This window comes from Vidua chalybeata, chromosome 15 (assembly GCF_026979565.1).
Source record: "Vidua chalybeata isolate OUT-0048 chromosome 15, bVidCha1 merged haplotype, whole genome shotgun sequence".
In the NCBI taxonomy this organism is placed as follows: domain Eukaryota; kingdom Metazoa; phylum Chordata; class Aves; order Passeriformes; family Viduidae; genus Vidua; species Vidua chalybeata.
Window position 1 is genome coordinate 17,968,429 of NC_071544.1, and position 21,403 is coordinate 17,989,831.

At 55.3% G+C, this 21,403-nt stretch overlaps 1 protein-coding gene and 1 long non-coding RNA gene across 2 annotated transcripts; one reads left to right on the forward strand and one right to left on the reverse strand.

Moving 5' to 3' along the window:
* Window positions 1-6,203: 6,203 nt before the first annotated feature.
* On the reverse strand, window positions 6,204-13,850 carry YIPF5 (Yip1 domain family member 5). Its single transcript, XM_053956350.1, has 6 exons — window positions 13,754-13,850; window positions 13,358-13,466; window positions 12,036-12,208; window positions 10,929-11,074; window positions 8,322-8,503; window positions 6,204-7,250 (listed from the first exon to the last, which is right to left on the reverse strand). Exons 2-6 carry the CDS (start codon window positions 13,456-13,458, stop codon window positions 7,088-7,090), a joined length of 765 nt encoding a protein of 254 aa, XP_053812325.1. The 5' UTR covers window positions 13,459-13,466; window positions 13,754-13,850; the 3' UTR covers window positions 6,204-7,087.
* Window positions 13,851-14,191: 341 nt separating this feature from the next.
* Window positions 14,192-20,151, forward strand: LOC128795528 (uncharacterized). The gene is made up of 4 exons (XR_008433577.1): window positions 14,192-18,875; window positions 18,968-19,078; window positions 19,403-19,497; window positions 19,883-20,151. It is a non-coding gene; the product is annotated as an uncharacterized LOC128795528 (long non-coding RNA).
* The last annotated feature ends 1,252 nt before the right edge of the window (window positions 20,152-21,403 follow it).

A 21,403-nucleotide genomic window follows, 5' to 3' on the forward strand; every position in this document is an offset into this window, starting at 1 on the left:
TGGGATCCCTCAGCCCGTGGGGAAGGACGTGCTCAGACCAGCACAGGGCTGGGGCAAGCACGTTCCGTGTTTGAGCAGCTGAAGGGCTTTAATGAAAACCAGGGGGAAAAGTTTTAAGTATAGAAAACACTATTTTCTCCAAAATTATTTGCTCTGCTTGAAAGCTAATGCTCTGTTTAAAGTCTGGTTTTATATGTCTCTTGGACTTGAGTTGTGGCACATTAATTATGGCCTGAGGCAATGAAGAAGTGTTATTTCTTTACAAAGGAGATGGAGAAATTCAGTTAAAAATAGATTATAAGGCAGTGCTGTCAGGCACAGGCATTTTCCTGCTTCGTTGGATTTCTGTTTTCCATCGACCAAGGAGGAATTTGCTTGCAGAATATAAGGAATTTTTTATATTACTCAGCATAATTAAGTGTAGCTGGTTAAATGGCTGTGGAGGTCACTAGAACAGCCAGTAACTTTTCCCTGCTCAGGGTAGTGGCAGTTGGCCAGGACTCATTATCCTCTCCACCCCTTCCTGGCTTTTTTAGCATGGCTGCAGAGGGATTGGAGCTTCTGTGGGAGGACGAGGAGGAGCTGGGGGCACACACGCCCTGTGCCCCCGGGTGGCACCCCGGGTGGCACCGAGCTGGCTGCAGGCTCTGGGATCAGACCCCGGTGACCCTCTGGGGAGCCAGAGTCATCGCTGGGCTGGCTCAGCAGGCACAGAGCCCGGGCACAGAAAATGCCAACCGTTCCTTCCTTTTCTTTACAAATGAATCCCTGCATCAGTTGTGGAGTCGGGGCATGGGTTGGACTTGATGATCTTGAAGGTCTCTTCCAACCCAGTGATTCTGTGGGTTCCATGGATCGGGGGGAACCTCTGGATAATTCACAGATCAAAGGCAGGGTTTCTGTCGTAGGCTCTGACATATCAAATGTCTCAACCACGTCAGCAGGGAGCACCCAAAAGCAGCCCCAGCTCTGGCTGTGTTTGCTGGGCTGTCCCCAGCCCTGCTGAGCGGGGGCTCTGCCTCGGTGCCCTCCCAGCTCCTGTCCCCCCCTGCGGCTCCCTGGCCCTGCTGCGAGCCTGGCAGCAGGGAACGATTCTGCTGAGAATGGACCAGCGAGGGCAAGGCAGGGCTGCGGGAACAGCTCCTGGGCCAGCTCTGGGACCAGCTCCTGGGCCAGCTCTGGGACCGGCTCCAGGATCAGCTCTGGGACCGGCTCCTGGGCCAGCTCTGGGACTGGCTCCTGGGCCAGCTCCGGGACCGGCTCCTGGGCCAGCTCTGGGACCAGCCCCTGGACCAGCTCCGGGACCGGCTCCTGCCCGGCTCCTGGCCCCGCTGCGGCGCTGGCACCGCGGGCAATGCCCGGACAAGGCCCGCAGCCGGGAGCGGTCGCACCCGCAGCATCCCGCAGCATCCCGCAGCATCCCGCAGCATCCCGCGGCATCCCACGGCATCCCGCGGCATCCCACAGCATCCCGCAGCATCCCGCAGCATCCCACAGCATCCCGCGGCATCCCGCGGCATCCCGCAGCATCCCGCAGCATCCCGCAGCATCCCGCAGCATCCCACAGCATCCCGCGGCATCCCGCGGCCCGGGCGCTCCTGGCCCGCTCCGGCCGGGATGCGCCCATCGGAATGCGCCGGTTGCCATCTAGCGGCACCCAGCGCTGGCCTCGCAGCTCTGTCCCCAGCTTTGGTGGCCCTGGCCGGTCCGTGCCCCCGCAGGGCCGCTCGGAGCTGGCCCCGGAGCCGTGACCCCGCCGCTGCCCCGTCCTCAGCCTGGGCTGCGTTTGCTCCTCCCGCCCTTGGAATGTTCGGGAGGGCAGGATCAGCCAAGGAGCGGCTCTGGAAGGGCTCGGCTCACGGCTGGTGCTGCCTGGCCGGCTGCGGCCGCCCCGGGGCCGGGGATGCTCTGCCCGTGCTCTTTGGCCACCAGCTCAGGGAAAGCCGATGGCCCACACCGTCCGCTGTGTGGCCAGCGTGGCCAGCCCTGCGGGCCCGGCGTGGCCAGGCTCTGCTGCCCGCTGGCCGGGCACTGCTGACCCTGCGGCCCCGGGAGGGCTCCGGCTCCTGCCCGTTCCCCCCAGTGCCCGGGCTGTTCCTGCTCCCGGCCCCGCGGCCCCTCCTGCCCCGCAGGGGTTCCCAGGGGACCGGGGTCACCCCAGCTCCCCTTCTCGGGCACAGGGGGTGCCCCAGCTGGCAGGATGGCTTTAAGGTGGGGAAAGAGCCCGTCTGTAAAGCCTGGGGTGAGTTACACATCTATGGACATCTGCCCTACAGATCTGTGCTCTGGAGAATCCCTCTGGAGATGTGCTGAAGCAAAGCCTGGAACCAGTGAGAAGTATCGAGAACCACAGCAAGAAAAAAGCCGTCAGAAATTGCTGGTTCAGAGAATGATGCAGGTAAATTGCTGATAACAGGATTGTTGAGCAGAGGTAAAGACAACCTGCTGTGCTGGGGTGGTTTTCCCAGCAGACCGGGGCCTGGGCCAGGGTCCTGCTCCGTGACCTCCCAGCAAACATTCCCCTTCTCTGTGCCCCAGTCCTCCCTCTGTCATGCAAAAATTATAACAATAATTAACCAACACCTTTGTGAGCTGCTCTGCAGGGAGAGGGGCTGGGCAGGGGCTGGGCAGGGGCTGGGCAGGGGCTGGCAGCGTTCCTGCACCTCCAGCCCATCCCTGCCCGGCTCGTTCCCCACGGAACGGGCACAGCCCGGCCCCAGCTCCCTGCGGGGCTCCATCCAGCGGGGTCTGGAGGGAAAACGGGGCCATGGCAACCAGGCCAACAGAGCTGGGTGGGATCTAAACACGAGCCCGGCGACGGCAGAAGCACTGAGTTGTTTGGGGGATCACACTGCAGGTTTCCATGGAAAAAGCTCCCTTAGAACAGCCTTCCAGACAGATTACTGGGTAAACTGCAGAGGTTTCGAGCTCCAGCCTGATGGGTTTAATGGGTGTTATCTCGCTGCTGCCAGCACTTTATAGGTCCAAAACTCAGCTTTGCTGCCTTTCCTCCAGTGTCCAGAATTGTGCCTGTGTTTGTTTGAAAACAATGAAGGCCCAAGAAAGGGAGTCCGTGGTTATTCCATCACCTGCTCAGCAGCCCGGGGAGCAGACAGGGAATGTGCAGAGGCAGAAGCAGGGAGAGAGCTGAAGGCAAACCCTGCTGTTCCCCCACAGGAGACTGGCTCTGTGGTCTGGGTGACCCCACAGCTCCCTGTGCTCGCTGAGTTCTCCCCCAGGTGCCAGTCCTGGGGCTTTATTTCCTCCTGGCACCCTCTAGACAAACCCCTGAGTCCTGCAGTGGCTCTGAGGAGTGGGGGGGATGCAATCCCATTCCATCCATCAGCTCCATCCCGGCACGGCCACCCCACCCCACCGGGAATGGGGCTCGTTAGTGGAAGCACTGACTGGGTGGGGAACTAATCCCAGCTAGATGTAGGCAGGAGGATCATCTTCAAATTCAAGCTCTACATTCAGGTCTGAAACAACTCTAAGAATAGATTTGAGGCAGAATCAGGCCTTTTAAGCTCAGTTAAAGCTCAGGCAGAACATGAAGATCATCAGCACACAAGTGAAGATCTCTTGATTGCTGCAAATTTATTCTGAATTAACAGTGGTGGGAAGGAGGGAAGAATTAATCCAATGATCAGTGATTGCACTGATCAATCATTTGTAATTATTGTAATTATTATCTTCTCTTTTGTCAATATGCACACTGGAAACTTAATTCTGATGGCATATTCAGCAATGACAGGGAAATCACCAGGGATGAAGAAGTGAAATGAGGAGAGGCCCATGCAATTAAAAACCAACAAAACCCCCACACAGACTTTGATATTTAAAGCAGATAATTAAATAAATGACTGGAAATAAACTACCCCATGGTGTTAGGATTGTCATCTTGACTGTGCAGACATGTGACTGTATCAATGCATTCTGACTGAAGATGCTGAAATCCCCTCGGAATTATTCCCTGTTATCCAAGGAATGAGGCACAGCAAAGGTTCCCCCCTCCCTGGAGGGATCTCGGGCACTGCAGCATCCCCATCAGGGCTGGAAGGGATCCCTTCCCTGCCAGGGACAGAGGGCAGCTGGGTCGGTGCTGTGAGCACGGGGAATGGCCCTGCTGTTGATGCGGGACACCAGCAGGGAGAGCGGGAGGAGGGAAAGGCTTCCCGAGTCCCGCCGCCGCCCGGCAGCAGCTGTGAGCGCAGCGGCGAGATCGCGGCGCTCGGGTGTTCGCAGCGCACCATTGCACGGACCTGGATCCAGCAGGAGTTTCTGCGTGGAGAAGGTGGCTAAACACCGGCAGGGAGCCTTGGATCCCACCCCTGGAGGTGCCCAAGGAATTCCTGGCCGTGGCACTCGGTGCCCTGCGCTGGGGACAGGGCGGGGGTCCGGCACAGCCGGGACTCGATCCGGGAGGGCTTTTCCCCGGCCGTGCCGGGGTCGGTGCCCGGCTCCGGGAGCACATCGGGAGTCCTGCACGCCCACCCAGCGGAGAGGCTGCAAACAGCAGCGCCCGGCTCCGCAGCAGCGCCGCGACAGCGCCGGGCAGCCCGGGGGGGGGACGCGGGGGGCTCGGGACCGGTGCTCCGGCTTTAACCCGTGTCTGGGCAGCAGCCGGGCTGCGGTGCCAAAGCTCGGGCAGTTCTTTAACTCCCCCAGTCCCTAGAGCCAGGAGCAAAGCTCGGTCGCTGCTGCTGGCAGAACCGGGGCCCCGCGGGAGCAGCAGCAGGCGAGCCCTCCCTGGGCTGGGCCAGCATCGCCCACAGGGCACAGTCCCGGCTCAGCGCCGGCTCCTCCAGCACAGAGAGCCCAGTGGAACGTTCCAGAGCTATCCCTGCAGCCAGGCCTCAGGCTATTCCAGACCCACAGGGGCTGGCAGCACATTAAAAGCACGGGGCTGGCACAGGAATTTGCTGGTACAGGAACAGAACAGAAGCAAAGAGAACCGGGGGCAGCAGCTGCCTCGCAGCACAAGAACCTGAAAGACAGAGCCACTGTCACACCATCAACAGCCTGGGGTGACCACGGACAAGCTGGGAAAGGAAACACAGCTCTTGCAGGGCAGGGCATCGTTTTAAGACTGGGGGGTAACAAAAGTGGGTTTGAAAAGGCAACTCCAGCATTTGTCCCAGTGCTTTAAGCTGAGCAGCACAAGGAGAGCCAAAGCAGGATAAAGTGGTGCTGGCACTGCATCTGAACCCAGGTGAGAAGGGTGGGGGAACAGACTGTGGGGGAAGTTCAGACGTGGAAAGGAAAGTCCTACGAACTGAGAAAGGCAAATGTGGGAGTGCAGAACTGCAGCCTCCAATCCTGACATTCTATGGGACGGGGAGATTGAATCATCTGAAATGTAACTGAAATTGAAGCAAGAACTAGGACAAAACTTCATTACGGGAAATCGATGGGATTGATTTTGGAAAGGCAATAAAGAGTCAAGGCAATCACATTAATTACTGAACCAGAAGTTTGGGATCTTTAAGACAACCACTCTGGACATAACACTGGTTTTTATCAAGTCCTCCATGAAGTCAAGTGTTTGACCTCCTGCTCTCATCTGTTCTCTCTGCTCCCCAGAGACCACTTAGAAATTCAGTTGCAAACTGCTAAAGCCTGTGCAGAGGAAACTCCTGGTCAACCCTCACTGCTGGAGTAGAACGTGCAGCGTCCTCCACTGCTGACTTTGTAAGCATTTAAATCCAAATAAATCCCTTTTCCTATGGTTTCTCCAAACTCAGCAGCTCTATTGCCAGGGCTGAGCTGTTCTTCCTGTGCACTGAAGTTTGCTCATGCTGTGGTGAAAGAAAACATTATTTATAGTATTTTAATACCCAGGTGATCACCCTGGAAGGTACCTATGGAATCACTGCAAGGCTTTAAGAACCTCCCCTCTGGAATGTGCAGGATAAGCTGAATTAGCTGCTCTCAAAGTACAGTATTAGTGTTAGAACCTGGCTTGCTCAAGCAGCTGAGGGAGCTCTTCTATGTCCTAAAACTGTGTTTAATTTGGCTCACTGGCAATCAATGCTATTGATCTGCACAGACACAGGACAGGAGCTCCCTCCTGCTCTTCACTCACTGTAGCAAACACCAAATCCACCCAACGAATTCAATTTTAAATGTGATTTTGTTTCAACATGAAAGTTTCTTTTTTAGTAACTGAACATCAAAAATAAAGGTTAGGAAAATCAAACACCTTTTTCAAAATTTAAGGAAAATTTAATCAATATGCCTTAAATTATTTTACAATAACTACAATACTGACAAGCATAACGTTTTCCAAATGGTGTTTTCCTTGGAAGCACTGTGAGAGAGATTCCTCTTCATCCATCCAGCAGAATGTGCATCATGAGGGAAGGAACCTCTGCCCACATCCTTCAGAAACCCCAGTTAACATAAAGCTACAGACACCCCAATGTGGTCATGTTTTAAGTGTGACAGAATCACAGATCCCTTTCACTTTTAAGCATCTGTTTTCTACTTCGTAATTTAAGTATCTCAAATCCTGAAATACTCTCACAGCAAATGAACAAATAATTGAGACTGGAGAGCTTAGGAAGATATTGGTTAAAATACAGGAAATGCTCTAATTACTTTTGTTCATTTGTGCATTTTTGGTGAGAGGGGTCAGGAAACAGGTTCTTCTTTCCTGCAGATTTATCCAGAGTCCCCCAAATCCACGGCAGCTCCTTTAACTGTTTTGGATAAAAATCTACCAATTTGTAACTGCAACCTTTCCCCCTCCCCTACAAAACAAAACAAAACAAAATGAACAAAAATCACAACCCTCAAATAAACAACCAAAAGTTACTTTTCCTAAATATCTAGGAATGGGAAAGAAATCACAGGAACTTGATAAGCATGAACACGTATTAAAGCTCTGGACTCTCCAGGTCATTGAAAACAGTATTCAAGGTCCTAAAAAAGTGAACACGAGACATTTTCCATTGTTCCAGGTGATTCAAACAGGTCTAAGTTTCATGATAGCAACACGAGACAGTTGTTTGCAGCTGTTTGTGGTCCAAGTCCATGTTCCAAGCTGGGATTTTCCTTTTGGCCCCTGGCGTCCCCCAGAGTCTGTTCAGAAGACGGAGATGAGGGCGAAGACTCCGTAGAGCAACGCGCAGGGATAGGCCACGAGCAGCTGCTGGCCCTCCATGGCTAAGGCAGAGATAAAGATCTTGGAAGCGGAAAAGCTGCACCAGCCAATAATTCCAGCCGTGAGAATAATCCCCATCATGCCCCTGGAAAGGCAGGAAGAACAGAATTCCTGAGAGCCCTGTGTGTATCCACCTGCAGGAGTCACACCTGGACTCATCCAACTCATCCTTGTGCAGGTTCTGGCACGAATTTCAGCATTTGGCATTAAGTGAAATATTCCCACTAAAAGCACTGGGAAAGCTCTGGCACAGGTGCCCAGAGCAGCTGTGGCTGCCCCTGGATCCCTGGCAGTGCCCAAGGCCAGGCTGGACACTGGGGCTGGGAGTGACCTGGGACAGTGGGAGGTGTCCCTGCTGTGGCAGGGGTGGCACTGGGTGGGCTTTTCCAACCCAAACCATTCTGGGATTCTAGAATTTTAGAACAATGTCAGTCAGTTATGCCGGTAGAAAGCCCCCTCAAGATTAACTCTATGCATATGAAAATTTCAAAGCAGTGAGTAGAAGAACTGTGCCAAGCTGTTTCTTTTCAGTCCCTAAATTTGCAGAGCCAAAAGGAATCATTCTCATTTTCTTGTATTTGTAAAATCCTAATTTGTGTCTTCAATAATAATTACTTTCAGACTTTACAGGTGAGACCTGTCAGATTCAGAGCTGGCTGAAAACAAGCCTGAGATTGCTCTTGGAGTCCATATATTCAAAAGCTGTTTAATGACTTAGAGGTAAAGCCAGGATTCACCCCCTTTTCCCCAGTAAATACCTGAAGCCATTGACAATTAATTCTTGCCCTAACTGAAGATTCCCGTCATACTGGAATGTATTTGTAAAATCCTAATTTGTGTCTTCAATAATAATTACTTTCAGACTTTACAGGTGAGACCTGTCAGATTCAGAGCTGGCTGAAAACAAGCCTGAGATTGCTCTTGGAATCTACATATTCAAAAGCTGTTTAATGACTTAGAGGAAAAGCCAGGATTCACCCCCTTTTCCCTCAGTAAATACCTGAAGCCACTGATAATTAATTCTTGCCCTAACTGAAGATTCCCGTCATCCTGGAACGACACAGAGCTCCAGCACCGCACGTGGAATCTCCTCTCAGTGACCTCCCTCCCCATCTGAGGAGGAATGCGTGGCCCAGGGGCGAGAGGCAGCACTTACTGCAGCGAGAAGACGATGGCGAAGGAGGAGAGCAGGATCATGGGCAGCAGGCAGTAGCCCAGCACGCTGGCCACGCAGCCGAAGGACACGCCCGTCATGCTCATCAGGTTCAGCAGGCAGAACATGCCCAGGCAGCCGATGGCGCTGATCCCGTACACGTACCCAAACTGGATCTTGCCAGCCTGCAGCGGGCACAGCACGGGGTCAGCATGGGGTCAGTGTGGGACTGGGGGTCAGGATAGGGGTCAGGATGGAACCAGCACGGGATGGGGTCGGGATGGGGTCAGTGTGGCACTGGGGGTCAGGATAGGGGTCAGGATAGGGGTCAGGATGGAACCAGCACGGGATGGGGTCGAGATGGGGGTCAGCATGGGGTCGGTGTGGGACTGGGGGTCAGGATAGGGGTCAGGATGGGGGTCAGGATGGAACCAGCACAGCACGGGGTCAGCATGGGGTCGATGTGGGATTGGGGGTCAGGATAGGGGTCGGGATGGGGGTCAGGATGGAACCAGCACAGCACGGGGTCAGGATAGGGGTCGGGATGGAACCAGCCCAGCACGGGGTCAGCGTGGGGCCGGCGTGGGATTGGGGGTCAGGATAGGGGTTGGGATACTGGTCAGGATGGAACCAGCAGAGCATGGGGTCAGCATGGGGTCAGGATAGAGGTTGAGATGGGGGTCAGGATGGAACCAGCACAGGATTGGGGTCAGGATGGATCCAGCACAGGATTTGGGTCAGGATGGATCCAGCACAGGATTGGGGTCAGGATGGATCCAACACAAGATAGAGTCAGGACTGGGGTCAGGATGGGGTCAGGATGGATCCAGCACAGGATTGGGGTCAGGATGGATCCAACACAAGATAGAGTCAGGACTAGGGTCAGGATGGGGTCAGGATGGATCCAGCACAGGATTGGGGTCAGGATGGATCCAACACAAGATAGAGTCAGGACTAGGGTCAGGATGGGGTCAGGATGGATCCAGCACAGGATTAGGGTCAGGATGGATCCAGCACAGAACTGGGGTCAGGATGGATCCAGCACAGGATTAGGGTCAGGATGGATCCAGCACAGGACTGGGGTCAGGATGGATCCAGCACAGGATGGGGTCAGGATGGATCCAGCACAGGATGGGGTCAGGATGGATCCAGCACAGGGAGCAGATCTATCCACCCTGGAACACAGCAGGGGTGGACACAGGCACTGTCCCCCAGCCCCAGCTCCCCCACTCCCATCCCACAGGGAGTGTTTCCCCCCCCGAGTCCCAGGACACCTCATGCTCCAGGAGCCTGGAATTCCTCCTGACTCTGTGGATCTTAATGAACAGGTTCTGATCTGATTGTTGCTCTCTGATCCCAGCCCAGGAACTGTTTAGGGTTTAATCAAGGATTTCTCATGCTGACTGATTACTTGCAATAATGATCTTTACAGAACTAGGTGTAAAGACAACAAAACTGTAGTTCAGGAAGTTCTTGACAAAGCCAGAGCTGAAGTCCTTTAATTTGTGGTAGAAGGCACAAAGTTATGGCACAAGGAAAACTACAAAAAAATCCCAGGAACAGCTGAGGCTGAGCTGCCAAGCACTGGGTGTGAACTCTGGATTAGCTGAGGGAGATTTTAAAGAGCCAAACCCAAACTTTGCTTGTTCACAAGCACACGGGAAGTACGTGTGGGTTATGTCCATGGATTCAGGCCATCTCCTGGTTTTCCCAGGCTGAGACTGCTGCTTCCCCTCCAGCACCTGCCCAAGGCACCCCTGCAGGGGCTGTGCAGCTTCCAGGCTGTCCCCTCCAACAACTTCCAAACTGGAAGTGCTTGGAGACCCAGCTCTCCTCCTTCCCCAGCAGCACAGGAAACAATCACACCTGCTGCAACCTCTGTGCCAGGCTCAGCCCACTTCCTTTCACCACATTCCACGGATTTTTTTAAAAAGCACACAGGAGAATTAAATTTTTAGGAAAAGAACACTCAAATGTATCTATTATAAACACGTTCATTAATTTGACTGGCCTACTTTCCATAAATAAAAGTTACTTATTAAAATAGGCTTGAAGGCCCCTTGGTAGCAAAGTGTGTTTTAACTGTCAAAGCAATGTGAAATTTTAGGCAGAAATGACAAGCAGTGCCTGAAGCATTTAAAGCTAAAACAGACTAAAACCCCTGAAGCTTTCAATGCCAAGGAACACTGTTTGCTGTCATCTATGAGCCATTAAAGCACAGTTATTCCAATTAAGCTCAGTTAGAAAAAGTGACCAGGCTCCAGCAGTGCCAGGCCTGTTGAGCAACACAAAGTGTGAACCAGGTTTGCTCCAGAGTGGGCTGACACTGAAGTCCCAGCTGGTGTGACAGAGCTCATCCATCCCAGCAGTGTGAGAGCACCTCTGCCATGCACACACACATTTGTGTGCTGTGCAGGGTGAGCAGCTGGACTCTGATCATCCCGGGGGTCCCTTTCCACTCTCAGGACACTCCATGAAAAGGACGAGCTCTCCTGGCCCCACGCCCAGACCTGCAGGTAACCCTGTGGCACGCTGCCCAGCGCAGCCGTGCCCAGCACAGCCGTGCCCAGCAGCCCGTGGCAGTGCCCAGCAGCCCGTGGCAGTGCTCACCAGCAGCAGGGTGGCCCCAAAGGCCAGGCAGAACACCATGGGCCCGGCCAGGTCCGTCTCGTTCATGATGGTGCCGTCGGCCACCTTCAGGGGGTGCAGCACCGTGAGTGTTTTCTGCCAGATGTGGTCGAAATTGATCCCCAATTCTGCAAGTGAACAGAACACGGATTTCACTTCTTCCCTTCCTGGCTGCCCCACTTGCTCCCCTCTTTGTCCTCCCTGCTTCTCCACTTCCCATCTCCCCCAGATCCGTGGCAGGCCCCAGGGAATTGAGCCCTCCCCTCTTTCCTCCTGCTGCCTCCACACATTCCCAGTCTCAGGGCTGGGAAGTGCCCAGGTGGCTTCTGAAGGACCAGGGAACAGCCCAAGCACAGAATTCTGGGTTCACAGAGGTCCTTTCAGCCCAGCTCCCTGATCCTGTTTTATTTATGTAAATAAAGTAATATTTTATTTAATTCCAGCTCTCTGATCCTGTTTTATTTACGTAAATAAAGTAATATTTAATAAAAAAGCCCAGGGGTGGAAGGTATCATGCCTGGGGACAGGTGACAGGTATGACAGATGCCTTTCTCTCCAGCCTGTAACAGTGACGGTTTATTCAGTTGTTTGGAACTGAAAAATAACAGAAATAAGCTGGAAACTGATCCCAGCAAGCCAGACTTAGCTGAATATCCAGCCTGGCACCCTGCACAGGCTGCACTCCACACAGGCATTTCTGCAGTGTTTAGCATTCCTTGTTAGCAATGAAACATTCCCTTCTAACCACAAACCAACTCACAGCACCTGCAGGCACTTATTTTACAAAGTGGGCAGTTACAATTATTACTTGCAACGTGAGGAATATTGAGTGTTTTGCCACGAAGTCAGGTCTCCCAGTTAACTGATTTAACTGCCACAGAGCAGCTGGTGTGAAGCAAGAAAGCACAAATTTCCAACTGCAGAAGTTCACACAAGAACAAGGATTTCACATGCCAAAAGGTTCAAAAAAATGATCAGTGAGAATTTCAAACGCACTGAGCACTGCCAGCAGCAGGGAATCCACACACTGCTACCAACTTACCCCCAAACTAGGAGGAGTTGTGGATTTAGGCCCCAGCAAAGTTATACCTTCTAGCAGCGGAGGCTCATCCTCAAAGTTGCTCCCATAAAAAGACTGTGCTGAGGCTGGAGTGTAGCCCTGTGTGGGCTGGTAGATCTGCCCCGTGTAGGGCTGCTGCTGCTGCATCATGTCAGGGGGCACAAAGCCAACCTGCTGGGGGTACTCGTAGCCTCCATAGGGCCTGCAAAGCACAACCCCACGTTAGGGCACAGCCACAGTTGCTGTTGAAACACCTCCTGCAAGGCAAAGCTTGTTCCAGTCAGTACGTCACAGCAAACCCTTCCTTCTGGCTTAAAAAGTTCCACGGCATGAGCCCACAGGTCCTCCACAAAAAGCCCCAACCACAGCCACCCTCTGCCCTAAGCACACCTCTTCACATATTCTTGCCACTAATCTACCCCAAGTCTAACCACAGAGATTTCCATAAACCTTTCCAAAATCTTTAGCTATGGGAAGAGAAGGAAAATGCAGAGTCCAGCCCCAGCACAGGGGGCACATTTGCTCAGGTCACAGATGGCACTGACCTGCTCTGTCCCTCTCAGGCATCACACGGAGGGAGCAAAGCCCTCAGCCCAAGGCTGGACATGCACAGGGCTGCCAGGATCCCCCTGCCCCAGGAACACCCAGCACACCTCCCTGCTGCAGCCTGGGAGTCACCAGGACACGGCAGGCTCACTTAGGTGACACTAATTTCTAGTTCCCAAGTGAGTGACTGGAGATGGAGCTGCAGAAGAGCAGTATTTCTACTCCCAAGGACATGCAGATCACTCATATCATTAAGACTGTTCATATAACTTGTCATTCAATTTTCTAACACTTGCTCTGAAATCTATCAGGCAGAGAATTGAACATTGAAACTCCTTCAGATCTCCATTTACAGACAGTGAGTTCAGCTCTCAATCAAACAGAACAACCAGGACTCATTTCCAGAAACCAGCAGCTGGCTGATGTGCCAAACCTTTCCTGGAGACACAGACTGTCCCAGAAGTACCCTAAGGAAGCCTAGAGGAGAGCTGGAGAGGGACTTTGAACAATGGCCTGGAGTGCCAGGACACGGGGAATGCCTGCCCACTGCCAGAGGGCAGGGCTGGATGGGATATTGGGAATTGGGAATCGTTCCCTGGGAGGCTGGGCAGGCCCGGGCACAGCTGTGGCTGCCCCTGGATCCCTGGCAGTGCCCCAGGCCGGGCTGGACAGGGCTGGGAGCAGCCTGGGGCAGCGGGAGGTGTCCCTGCCGTGGCAGGGTGGGACGGGCCAGGATGTGGGGCTCCCGCATCCCGCAGGATGTGAGGCCCCGGGACGCCGAGCCCCGGCAGGGCACACGAGTTACTTGCTGTACGGCCGCCCGCTGTAGTCGTAGGGCTGCGCCTGCTCCTCGATGCTGTAACTGCTCTGGAAGAAGTCGGTGTTGAAGCCGTCGAACCCGGACATCGCCCCCTCTGCAAGAGACCAGCGAGGCGGGTTCCGGCCGCTGCCGAACCGGGTCCGCGCGGCTCTGCCCGCGGCTCTGCCCGCTGCCCCTCCCGCCGCTCGGCCCCGCCGCGGGCCCGGGACCTCGCGCTGCGCCGGCCGCCGCTCGGCCGCGTTCCCCGCTCCCTGCGCCGTCTCTGCCCCGCGCTGCCGGCCGCTCCTCCCCGGGTGCCGCTCCCTCCCGGGGTGCCGCTCCCTCCCCGGGGTGCCGCTCCCTCCCCGGGGTGCCGCTCCCTCCCCGGGGTCCCGGCCCCACCTGCGGCCCCGGCCCGGCCCCGCTCCCGCCGCCGCGGCCCCTGCGACGTGTCACGGCCGCGCCTCCACTTCCGGGACACCGCGCGCCGCTCCGCGCAAGCGCGGGACGGGACGGCCCCGGCCCGGCCCTCCCTCAGCCCGGCCTCGGCCCCGGCTCCGCCTCAGCCCGGCCCTCCCTCGGCCCCGGCTCCGGCTCCGGCTCCGCCTCGGCCCGGCCCCGGCCCTCCCTCAGCCCGGCCTCGGCCCCGGCTCCGCCTCGGCCCGGCCCGGCCCGGCCCGGCCCTCCCTCAGCCCGGCCTCGGCCCCGGCTCCGCCTCGGCCCGGCCCTCCCTCAGCCCGGCCTCGGCCCCGGCTCCGCCTCGGCCCGGCCCCGGCCCTCCCTCAGCCCGGCCTCGGCCCCGGCTCCGCCTCGGCCCGGCCCGGCCCTCCCTCAGCCCCGGCCCGGCCCTCCCTCAGCCCCGGCTCCTCCTCGGCCCTCCCTCAGCCTGGCCCTCCCTCAGCCCCTCCTCAACCCCGGCTCTCCCTCACCCGGCCCTCTCTCAGCCCGGCCCTCCCTCAGTCCCGACTCTCCCTCGGCCTTCCCTCAGCCCCGGCTTTCCCTCAGCCCGGCCATCCCTCAGCCCCTCCTCAACCCGGCCATCCCTCAGCCCGGCCATCCCTCAGCCCGGCCATCCCTCAGCCCGGCTTTCCCTCAGCCCCGGCCATCCCTCAGCCCCGGCCCTTTCTCAGCCCCGGCCCTTTCTCAGCCCGGCCATCCCTCAGCCCCGGCCATCCCTCAGCCCGGCCATCCCTCAGCCCCGGCCATCCCTCAGCCCGGCCATCCCTCAGCCCGGCTTTCCCTCAGCCCGGCCATCCCTCAGCCCGGCCATCCCTCAGCCCCGGCCATCCCTCAGCCCGGCCATCCCTCAGCCCCGGCCATCCCTCAGCCCGGCCATCCCTCAGCCCGGCTTTCCCTCAGCCCGCCTTTCCCTCAGCCCCGGCCCTCTCTCAGCCCCGGCCATCCTTCAGCCCCTCCTCAGCCCGGCTTTCCCTCAGCCCGGCCATCCCTCAGCCCCTCCTCAGCCCGGCCCTCTCTCGAGGCCGGGCTCAGCCACACGGGGTCGGTGTGGCTCCGGTGCAGCGGCTTCGCTCCCTTTCATACGTCCACAAGAAACATTTTCCTGTGGCCGCACGAAAGCAGCTTTGCTAGAGCTGTGAATCTTCTTGTTTTATTACAGCCTGCCTGTTGGCTCACCCCTCCCAAATAAGCTGCAGGACCTGGGAATACGGGGGAACTGAGGAAAACTTGACTGGCACTGCGAACACACTCTCATGTGAAGAGGCTCCTTTTGGGGTCACTCACTGTTTATCAATAGGGCTGGGGAAAAGGATTTTAGCAGCCTTTAGAAGCCTGTTAACTAGAATTTGTTTTTATTAACTCTGTCATGTCCCGGAGTGGAGCACAGGGAGGAGCGACCATGCCTTGCTGGCTTGGGTGGGCTTTGAGGTGGCAGTCAGGGAAAAGCCCGGCTGAGGAAGCGCAGCTGGAACTTCTGAATGAGCTGAGTCAGGACGGCTGCTTTATCCTTGTTTTACCCCTCGCCGAGGGGGTGTGTAGTTCAGAACTACACCAGAACCAGTTTCCATCCCGTGCATTATGGAGCTCTGGCAGCCTCCTGGAGCCGAGCGCCAGCCGTGGGGGCACATGAGATTATGCAGGCCATGTTCCTGGTTTAAATATGTGTATGTTTTTCCTTTGGTTTTTTTTTTGTTTTTTTTTTTTTTTTTTAATTCATTTTGGCTCAGGACGCAGTTACAGTCATATTGTTACAAACTTGTGTATGTAATATTCTGCCGGTGAAATGACTGTATTTAAATTGCAGCCCTGCTCCAAGCCTCACCTGCAAAGCAGATCTGATGGTGTGGAGTCCGTGGCACTGCCGAGAGCAGGCTGTGGGAACTGTGCCACTTTGTAGAGCTGAATGGAGTACAGCGGAGAATTGGAGCCACGGAAAACAGAGATCACTAACTGTGCCGTGAGCTGCTCCGTGCAAATTTACTCTTTAGCAGAATTAGTGTTCGGAGGCTGAGAAGATGCCAGCGTTCATGCAAGACCTGCACGGTGTGCGGGCTGCGTCTGACGGCTGCGGCTCAGTGCCCCTCGGCTGAGCTGTGTGGCTCGCTGCAGCTCACTGGGCAGGGAAATGAGACCCGCACCCCAGGCACTGGGCTGGGTAATTGGGCCCTGCTCTTTGGGGGAAACGCTCTTTGCCGAGAAATCTGTTTGGGTTTGCTTAGATGATTAGAATTTCCTGACGCCTTAGGTCGAGCTTTCACTGAGGAGCTCTCCCTGCACCGGGCATCTGAGCACTGCTGCCGGGAGTCACAGGAGGGACTCCCAGCCCTCCGGGGCAGGGGTGCTCTGACACAGCCCGCGGGTTCAAGGGGAGGGCAGGCACTGCGGCTGCACAGCTGCTCCTTCCCGATGCTTTGGCAAGGGCAGCCCATGGGCTGCCTGGAGCTGCAGCCTGGAGGCACCAAACACCAAACACCAGGCGCCGTCCCTTTGCCGAGGCACCAGCTCCGGCTGCACACAGTGCCAGAATCCCACACTGCTTCGGGGTGGAAAGGACCTTAAAACTCATCCCATCCATAGCCCAGATTGCTCCAGGCCCCACCTGGCCTCGAACACCACCTGGACAGGGAATTTGGATTTGCAAGAGACCTTGAAATGGCTCCAATCTGAGAAAAGTACTCATAAAAGTACTCACTTAGTACATGGGTTACACAGTGCTGGTGTCATGATAATACTACCAGAGCTTTGTTTTAGCTGTAATGTTAAAAAAAACCCCCACACTTTAATTACACCAGTGTTAGTAACAGAATAGTTTGAATCAGACTGAGAATAAAAGTATTATTTAAAGAACTCTGGAGGAATGGGAAGATGAGGAAAGGGGGAGGAGGAAGATGTCTGCTGAAATAGGCCTTCTTGTGGCAGAACTTGAGAGGGAGGAAGGAAGCGCCTTGCTGAGGGGAGGCTGAAAACAGCGATTTTTGTTTGATTTTAATCCTTGCTTGCCCATGTGTCCATGAAGTCTCTGCCTGCCTGCACATGCTGGCTCTCTTGCAGGGTCAGGGCTGTTTGTGTGGCAGATTGCTTTGTTGAACAGTGGCCATGGAATTCCAAAGGAGTTGTCAGCACACATATATCAGCCATTCTCCAGAATGTTCCCTGATGTGCAGTGATGGATATGGAGATCGCTGGAACATGATTCCCTCGCACTGTCAGCTTTTGGAAGGCTCAGACCTTGTGCTGTGCGTGTGCTGTGGGTCTGGTGTTCGCCAGCAGGAGCAAAGGGTTTCTGTGCAGGAGCTGTGACCCCTCTCTGTGTGATACACGATGACAAAAAGAGATGTCATGTCTCCATTTGAGCCTTGCTCTCAGCCTGTGCTCACATCCTGAGCAGCTGGGAAAGCTGCTCTTCCCCTTTGCTTGTTTGGGATGAAAATACATTATGCACTTGAGTTATGAATAAAAGATCAAGGGCAAATCTGTGTAATGCTTTGCTCTGTGAATAAACCCGCCTTCATGGCACTCACGCTCTTTGCTGGAAGATCCTTTCTCAGGGACACTCAGCCATTTAGTGTTGCTTTATGCTTTTTCTTCAAAGTGAAAGATTTGTTAGGGCTTCCCATTCGCACGTACCGCTGGATTTGAGCAGATGAGAATTTCACTGTGTGTAATTCACACTGCTGGATCAGGGGATAATCTCTGATTTAGCTCGGTATCACTTGTTCTTGCCTGGCTTGCCTTGCAGGGAGCTCAGTCTCTGGAGCTGGGCGATGGGAAGGATACACCCCTGCTGGAGAGGTGTCTGGGTGAGGGGGCTGGGACTCGCAGGAGTCGGGGATTGGTTCTCCCAGGCTGAGGCTGGATCGGCAGTCCTGTCTGGGAGCACCAGTGAGGACACGATTCTGCCTCTTGGGGAGACCACTGGCCCTCATGATAGGCTCAGTCCAGACATTTCCTTATTCCCCTGCCATGCCACCATGCTCAGAAACTGCCCTCTTCTCGCTGGCTAGATGGAGTTCTGCCCTGGGAAACATTGCCTGGGCTCAGTACTCAGACACAGCCTGCTGAGAAGTACAGAATGTTACAGGGAACAGGGCTCAAGGACTCTTCATCCATCCTTAGGTGGCACCTTGAAGTTGTTCCTGAATCAAAGTGCAAGCCTGGAACTGGAAGTGCTGTTCTTCTTTCTTCCTTTTTTTATTTTAACTATTGTGTGCAAAGATCACACAGAGCGATGAAAGTTCTCATGTGGCTTTTTAGGTGGAATCTTCTGTCCAAAATCCAACTTGGATGTATTTTTTCCTCAGAATTACTACTTCAGTTTCTTCTACTTTCAATTGCTCCTTCTCCAGGCACCTCAAAGCTCTTGTGTTGTTGCTGATAAACAGTTTCCACATTTCTCACTACGTGTGGGCGACTTGATTCGAATTTCCAGCCTGTGTGTTTCCTCTGGAGATAGGAGGTGATACACACACACACACACACACACACACTGCTACTCCAGCCCAGGTAACGCTGCCCTTCCTTTCTAGCACTCATTGCTGCTGCTTTTCAGACACCTATTTCTAACACCCACCAAATTCTATAAAGTCAGTTGTTCCATGATTTCCTGAAATGCCAATTTAGCACTTTGTCATAAGGAATGACCTCAAACCTGTGAATGATGTCACAGCATTCATGGATTGGCTTCCAGCACAGTTATGCTGGGACTTTTGGAACATAGACTTTGAGCTCAGGCTAAATTTTCCCTTGCCTGTGCTGAGGGTTATGAAGGCATCTGTCAGAAGTGAGAACTGCTTCATCCTCCTCCCTTTGATGGATACTGCTTTTCTCTTCCATCAGAACTGTAGTTGCCCCTTGGTGTGGTCCTGACACACATTTTACATTTAGGTCACCATGTATTTAGCCCAGATTTTAAAGTTTCACTCTCTCAGGCTGCATTTTGATGGATTTGGCTTGTATTTAGCTGAGGAGCATTACGTGATGCTTTTACTCCTGAAGTCATCTCATCAAAGGAACTTGTGTTACAGTGAAATGATTGGAACGTCCCCGTGTGAAGAAATAAAAGCAGGTGCTGAATTGCTTTCATTACTATTTGAAAAGTGCAGTTGCATTTCTAAAGCTGTTGTGATTAAAATTCTATGGTTTTTGTTCTTTTCAAAGGCCAATTCTGATGATAATGTTTCAAAAAGACTTCGAGCTTAGAGCTGTCTGTACTGGCTAATCACAGGGAATCCATGCCTGATGCTCATTAGAGCTTGCCAGGAGTCCCAGGTGTGGATACCTCCTGTCCCCGCTCACTGAGCACCTGCACATCCCACTCGCTGTGGTGTCCCGGCCCCCCAGCAGCACCGGGCTCAGCTCCACCCCCAGCCTCGGGCCTTTGGTTGTTGTCACGGGGACATCACAAACGCCTCCGTGCTGGTTTGAGCACCGCCAGCTCTTACTGGGGACAGGGAATGCATTCTTCAAGCCCTGCCAGTATGGCACCTCTGCCTTTATGAAAATGGATTTTAATTATATTAAAATGGCATATGAACTAGCACGGACAACTGAAATATTTGCAAAAGCTGATGCAATTCTCCCTGCTTTTAACAGGGACAGCACTGTCACTCCCTGAGGCATCTGTCATTCCCTCTGGTCATGCAGGTGTTAAATCCTGTCTGCACCGACTGCACCAGGCTCTCAAAAAGGTAATGAAGACATTTAAGTGAACATGATCTCACATCCCACCTTTACATCCTCTGTGCAGGGGTTATGGAGCACTTGACCTGCACTGCCTCAGCTGCTCTGCTGAGGCACAAGGGCAGGACAGAGGGCTCGGGCTTTTCTGAGGCACAACCACCACACCCTGTAGTGGCACCAGATTCTGCTGCTTTGAAAATAAGGATCCTGAAATGAGAGACAGACTCTGTTCAGGAGTGCAGCAGTTGCTTCAGAATGAATGAATGAAGGTGAAAATCAAGGATTTGATTAACTGTTCAGCTCTCAGATTTAATTTGAAAAGTCTGTAGGTACATAAGTAATGATTTTCTGTCTTAGCCTTGAAAATTATTCTTTTTGGCTCTTTTGTTTTAGATTACGGCCATGTTTTCAGAAGACTCTCACTGAAGTATCTGCAGCCTCAGCTGGTGCTAATACACCAAGGCTGTGGATTCAATTCCCATGTGGATTTACTTAAGAGCTGGGCTCCATGATCCTTGACGCTTCCAACTCAGAATATTCTATCAATCTGCGAACTTAAGTGCAGTCAGCAAAATCTACCCCTGCATGATGACTCCATCACACGGAGACTTCACCCTAAAGCTTTTAGTCAACCTTTGAGTAAAAGGCTTTCTTTTCTCTTATGTTATCATTCCGAGAAGAGTATTTTTGCCCAGAAGCGGTGTGAGCTGGCACGGGGCTGTGCTGCCCCGTTCCCGCGGTGCCCGGCAGTGTGGGGTGCTCCGGGGAGCCGCTCCCGCAGCTCCTCCGCTGGGTTTCGGCTGCCGCCGGGATGCCGGCTCCTCTCTCCGTGCCCGCAGCGCCCGGGCCGAGCAGCGGGGACGGACACGAGGTGGCGGTGCCGGCGCGCCCGCGGCTCTCCCCGTTAGAGACCCACAAGTAAAGCGGGTCCTCCGCACCGCCGGAGCCGCCCCCGGTCCCTCCTCCTCCCTCCCGCGCCCCGCGGCGGGTCCCCTCCCTGCCGGCTCCGGGAGATGAGGAGCGGCGGCAGCGGGAGCGGATCCCGGTGCTGCCCGGCAGCCGCGGCCGCGCGCCCCGGCCGTCCCCGCGCTGCCCGCCCGCATCGCCGGCGGGGACCCCGCGGAGCCGGGACAGGCACGTTGCGGGCGGGCAGGGGACGGGCGCCGCCGGCCGAGGGGACGGAGCGGGAGGGACTGCGCCGCAGCTCGGGCGGTGAGCAGCGGGCGGCAGCGCTGCCCGGCCCCGGCGAAGCGGTGACCGGCGCTGCCCGCGGTGCTGCTGCTGTCCGCGGTGCTGCCGCGCTGCCGGGCGCTGTCCGCGTCCTGCCGTGCCCGGCGCTGCCCGGCGCTGCCCGGCGCTGCCCGGTGCCGGCGCGGGACGCGGCCGCCCATCCCGGCCCGACTCCTTTAAGATGATGCAATCGGCATCGCCCTCCGCGCTGCCGGCCCCGCGCCGCTGAGCGGAGCCCGGAGCGCGCAGCGGGGCGGAGCGGAGCGCGGCGCGGGGCGGCCCCGGCGGTGCCGCCGGTCCCGGCGGGCCATGGGGGAGCCGCCGGCCGCGCTGCCGCCGCGGGAGCCGCCGGAGCCCGGCAGTGCCTAGCGCAGGCTGAGGGCTTTCTGCAAGTCATCGGGGCCGGCAGACGCGCCCCCGCTGCCCTCCCGCTCCCCCAGCCCAGGGCATCCACTCGGGGATTATTTTATTTATTTCTTTATTTATTTGTTTGTTTTAATTATTTTCTTCCGCCGTGCTGCATGTACTGGTTTCCTCATCACCCGCCACGGTTAACTTCCCTGTGACTCGGTTTAACACTCGAGACCTCCGCGGATGATGCTAAGAGCACTTCTGTTGCCTTTGCTGTCCCTTGCTGGATTGGATTCACACTACCCGGACCCTGTGTGCCTGTATGTGTGTTCT

What these genes read in the sequence shown, in the direction of transcription:
- YIPF5 (XM_053956350.1), bottom strand. Translation starts at nt 13,458, where the DNA reads ATGTCCGGGTTCGACGGCTTCAACACCGACTTCTTCCAGAGCAGTTAC. An exon ending in AGCGGGCGGCCGTACAGCAA is followed by an intron (nt 12,209 to 13,357) that starts GTAACTCGTGTG and finishes TGTGCTTTGCAG; the next exon opens with GCCCTATGGAGGCTACGAGT. An exon ending in TTGGGGCCACCCTGCTGCTG is followed by an intron (nt 8,504 to 10,928) that starts GTGAGCACTGCC and finishes TGCCCGCTGCAG; the next exon opens with GCTGGCAAGATCCAGTTTGG.